General features: G+C 54.5%; 2 protein-coding genes across 2 annotated transcripts; one reads left to right on the top strand and one right to left on the bottom strand.

Moving 5' to 3' along the window:
• The first annotated feature begins 445 nt into the window (after positions 1-445).
• Positions 446-2,974, top strand: PTSG_11470 (uncharacterized protein). The gene is made up of 5 exons (XM_004987451.1): positions 446-967; positions 1,145-1,238; positions 1,497-1,729; positions 1,928-2,105; positions 2,346-2,974. Exons 1-5 carry the CDS (start codon positions 620-622, stop codon positions 2,594-2,596), a joined length of 1,104 nt encoding a protein of 367 aa, XP_004987508.1. The 5' UTR covers positions 446-619; the 3' UTR covers positions 2,597-2,974.
• PTSG_11471 (CAMK/CAMKL protein kinase) lies at positions 2,850-4,643 on the bottom strand (the record flags this gene model as incomplete). The annotated part of the gene is made up of 5 exons (XM_004987452.1): positions 4,061-4,643; positions 3,701-3,819; positions 3,527-3,605; positions 3,170-3,303; positions 2,850-2,909 (listed from the first exon to the last, which is right to left on the bottom strand). The coding sequence occupies exons 1-5, from the start codon at positions 4,383-4,385 to the stop codon at positions 2,850-2,852; spliced, it is 717 nt and encodes a 238-aa protein (XP_004987509.1). The 5' UTR covers positions 4,386-4,643.
• Positions 4,644-4,721: the final 78 nt, after the last annotated feature.

Consider the following 4,721-nt stretch of genomic DNA (forward strand, 5'->3'; position numbering starts at 1 on the left):
CCAGCCAGGCCCATGTGAGGGGGTTGCTCCCCACAACACACACCAGCAAAAGGGCGGGCAAAGCGCACCGACAAGCCGTCGCCTGCCATCATCGTGTGTGTGTGTGTGTGTGTGTGTGTGCGCGCGCGCGTGTGTGTGTGTGTGTGTGTGTGTGTGTGTGTGTGTGTGTGTGTGTGTGTGTGTGTGTGTGTGTGTGTGTGTGTGTGTGTGTGTGTGTGTGTGTGTGTGTGTGTGTGTGTGTGTGTGTGTGGAGGTGTGTGTGGAGGTGTGTGTGGAGGTGTGTGTTGTTGTGGCGGCGGCGAAAATTGAGGGGTTGAGGCAGAGGGTGTGGCAGCGATGTATCGATGAATCACCAATGATATCCGCAAACTATCAGCACCCGTACGAAACAAAGCCACCCAGTACAACCCACGAACAAACAACAACAACAAACAGCAACAACAACAACAACGACAACAACGACAACAACGACAACAACAGCAACAATAACAGGCGCCAGTGAGAGCACAACAGCAACAGTAGCAACTGTACAAAAAGTGCTCGCACACACACATACACAAACACACACAGACACACACAGACACACACAGACACACACAGACACACACATACACCACCCATGTCGAGGCGAATGCGTTACGAGACGGTGAAGCCTGGTGCGCTGCGATGTGGCCGCATCTTGCTCGGGTTTGAGGTTGAGCCTTTATCACGGCGCCTGTTCTGCCATGTCCGAGCGTGTCGGGAGCTGGTCGCGCTCATGAGCGAGGACTTTGAAACAGATTTCAACGTGCGCTTGTGTGTGGCGCCAGCAACCACTTCTCGGCAGCAGCTGGACAGCGCCTTCTTCGCGCCATTTCCCGCAACAACCAGCAGCTCACAACGACAGCATCAACAATCAGAGCCAGCGATGATGCTGCAGCATCAATCCAAGCATCACCGCTCCACTCTCAACCCAGTCATCGATGAGGTACGCGTGCGGTGCGAGTGCGCGTGAAGAAGCCCTTGCATCAAAGCAAGACAACCACATGACGTGGGTGTCCACTCATGTACTTCACATGCGTGTTCGTGCTCTACATTTGTTGGCGAAAGAAGTGTGTACACTGTTCGCTCACCTACGCGCCTGATTTCACGCGTTCGTTGGCAGGAGTTTGTGTTTGACCTGCAGGACCTGTGGCTGCACGCTGCACAGTTTCGACTGCATGTCGCCGTCGTCTGCAGCGCTCCCATCGACCAAGACGGTGCGTATGCTTGCACGCACACGTGCGCATGAGAGAAGAACCCACATAAGAACAGAAGCAGCAGTGCCAATCCCATCACATCACAGAGGATGCATGAATCTCCTCATCTCGTGAAGCGTTGCTGACGTTCATACAACAAAGAAGAGGAATTGTCGCTCTTGTCTTCCCAAGCACACAATCTCATTTGTGTGAGCGCGCTGCATGAGTGTACTCACATGTCTGTGTGTTTGTTAACATGTCTGCTTATCCGTGGCGCAGATACAGGATGTGCTGGCTGCTTATCGATGGGCCTTCGGCACGTGCTGGGAGGAGACGTGGCAGGCCCAAAGTGGTACTGGTTGCTGCCGAAAGCTGAAGGTATGTGCAAGGCAACGACCATCAAGCACCAGCCCGCCACGCTGCCGTCCCAGCGAGAGACCAGCACAGCCCTGGCTTCGCTTCCAGATGCTGTTGTTGTTGGTGGCAGACATCCTCGTAGGCCGTTTGCAAAGGTGCGTGGGTGTACGCGTGCGGCCATGGGCTGCACCAAACACAAAACGAGTTGTCACCAGCACGTGCAGGCCCAGCGATTACGTTGTTTCTCACTGGACATCTCATTGTCCCTTGACACTACTCCTGCATCACCGCCACCACCACTACCATGGCATTCGCATCATCACAATCAACGTCACCACACCCATCATGGTTAGATCAATGGCGTATACGACCGACAAGTCGACGAGGTGAGCGCGTCGAGGCCCGTCTATCGCCACCGCGACAACGGCCTGTATCTTTGGTTTCATGAAGGGCGCCGGGCCTGGCTCATATCCGACCTCGTTCGCCACCCAGCGCCGTACGCATATGCAGAGGACGCAGCCGTCAACCCAGGTCTGTCTTTTTTTGGTTCGCGCGTGTTCGTGTGTGCGTGTATATGCGTGAACGAAGTGTGCGTATGTGTGTGTAAGTGTGTATGTGTATGATCTATGTGTGTGTTTGTTGTACGTGTCATATGTCTGTGCGTGAGTGAACTCGAGTGAGGGCAAGTGATCTAGGCGTTGTCATTTCAGTGCCTCTGATCGACGAACATTCATGGACAATGCGTTGTGTCCGTCGTCTTCCCTCCTGCAGGACGCGTGCAGCAGCCGTGGTTTGTGTTCAACAGGGCCGAGACGTTTACAACAGCGGACACGAAGCGACTTCAGACCTCACACATCTCCTCCACCACACCTTCCCTCAATGACGGCATGAGCCTGCTATCCCATCACGACGACCACCACAATCAAATGATGCTCAGCGGAATGCCTCCACAGCAGCAACAGCGGGCGCCTGCCGCGCAATTTGAATACGATCTCGCGGTGCGGTGTCGGGCGTTTGCTTAATAGACGCGCGTGTGCGTGTGCTGCGCAGTGTGCGTGTGTGTGGCTGTGTTGTTGCGTATGGGCAGGTGATGACAGCTGTGACGATGTGGTCTGCTGTGACGTGCTGGGATTGTTTATTCTTGTCGGTCGCTTGCACGTGTGTGCAGTCGGACGAGAGAGGCACGCGCTGTATTGCATGTGCTCACGCGCTTGCGTGAGTGTGCGTGAGCGTGTATTGCCACAAGTGCAAGGTGCATTCCAAGTCAAGGGTGGGTCAGATGAGTGTGCAGAGTGTTGATTTGGTGGCCATGTGCACAGGCACTGCGCCGTCGCCCTGAGCATGGTGCGATGTTTGTTGTGAGGACACGGAATATGATGGTGATAAACGAAAGCAGGCAACGTTCAAGCGGTGCATGTACGTACACATTGTCATAGATGAGCAAGGCAGAGAGGGATAGATGAAGTGACACACAGACAGACAGGCGGAGATGAAACGGCGTGCAATCACACACAGACACATACACACACACACACACACACACACACACACACACACACACACACACACACACACACACACACACACACACATACCAGCGGTCTGGTTGGGGTGGCCATGAACACGTTATCCGCCTTGATGTCACGGTGAGCAATGCCAAGAGTGTGCATGTGTCGAACGCCATCCATCACTTGCCTGAGAATGTTCGTGACTAGAGGACCGTCTATGCCTGGCAACAGCACACAACCAAGACGACGCACGTATACGCATGTTGATAGAGAGAGAGAGAGTGTGTGTGTGTCAGTATAAATGTGCGTGTGTGCGTGTAAATATACGTGTGCGTGTGCATATGTGCGTGTGTGTGTGTGCGAATGAAGGTGTTTGCGAGCCGTTCGCTGGGAGGGCGTGCGTACAGGTGCTGGGCAGTGCTGTAGTGTTGTTTGCATATTCACCTCTTTCCAGATGCTCGTTCAAGGTGCCAAGTTTGCCAAGCTCCAGCACGAGCGCTGTCTCTGCCGGCGTGTCCACCACCTGGAAAGCAAGGAAGAACAAAGGGTTGATGTCCGGTCGTGAGAGGAAGCGCACGACAATTGCACACATCAGACCATGGCCGCATGCACACGCACCTGGTAGAGAAAGACGAGGTTTGGGTGGTTGAGCCTGGCCATGAGGTAGATTTCATTCATGATGGTGCGGGCAGCATCGTTGGAGTACGGCTTCAAGATCCGCTTGATCGCGACATCATCTGCAACAATTCGTGGTGACATACAGCACACGAACAGCGCAAACACATGTAGCCATGAGTGCACGTGCGAGGGTGTGTACGTGTTTATGTATGCATGTGCGCGCGCATGTGTCTGTGCACGTATGCTGTATTTGTGGGGTTCACTTGTGTCTGTGCGTACGTGTGTGCATGTGTTTGTATTATGTCTGTGGCAGTATCTTTTGCGCGCGCGTGTGTGCGTGTGCCATATCGTCTTGCTCACCTCCAGTCATGGAGTGCCGGCCTTGAACGACCTTGGCAAAGGCGCCTTGTCCGAGTTGCCTTTGAAGCTTGTACCCGGAGAGACGCTTTCCTTTACGGCTCTCCTCGCGTGCCTTCTTCCCGTCGAGGAACTCGTTGAACCGCTTGTACGAGCGGATCATGGCAGTCGCTTGAGGGGGCTGGCCCAGAGCACTTGTGCGTTGGGATCGCTGTTCTTGCTCGTACCGGCTGTGATGGCAAGGTCCCTTCTGGCTCTCACTTGGCGAGTGTAGTTGGCGCGGTTGTGCTCTCTGTTGCTGCTGTGGTGAGGCCGCTGGCTGTTGCATGTGGCTGTCTGTGTGCCTTTGGATGTGCACATGCTTCGCGAAGCCAACCCTGGTTGTCCTTGCTTGTCTTCTTCAGTTTCTGTTGCTTCGGGTCTTCTTGGCAACCAAGTGCACCCTGCAGCCGCACCGCGCGTTGTTGTCGGGCAGAAGGCATCCAGCCATCCTCACTCCCAAATGCGGGCATGCAGCAAGGCAAGGTCACACAGGAAGGAAGGGAAGGTGTGTGTGTGTGTGTGTGTGTGTGTGTGTGTGTGTGTGTGTGTGTGTGTGTGTGTGTGTGTGTGTGTGTGTGTGTGTGTGTGTGTGTGTGTGTGTGTGTGTGTGTGTGTGTGTGTG

This window comes from Salpingoeca rosetta (genome assembly GCF_000188695.1).
Source record: "Salpingoeca rosetta unplaced genomic scaffold supercont1.100, whole genome shotgun sequence".
Lineage (NCBI taxonomy): Eukaryota > Choanoflagellata > Craspedida > Salpingoecidae > Salpingoeca > Salpingoeca rosetta.

What these genes read in the sequence shown, in the direction of transcription:
- PTSG_11470 (XM_004987451.1), top strand. Translation starts at nt 620, where the DNA reads ATGTCGAGGCGAATGCGTTACGAGACGGTGAAGCCTGGTGCGCTGCGA. An exon ending in TCAACCCAGTCATCGATGAG is followed by an intron (nt 968 to 1,144) that starts GTACGCGTGCGG and finishes GTTCGTTGGCAG; the next exon opens with GAGTTTGTGTTTGACCTGCA. An exon ending in CGCTCCCATCGACCAAGACG is followed by an intron (nt 1,239 to 1,496) that starts GTGCGTATGCTT and finishes TCCGTGGCGCAG; the next exon opens with ATACAGGATGTGCTGGCTGC.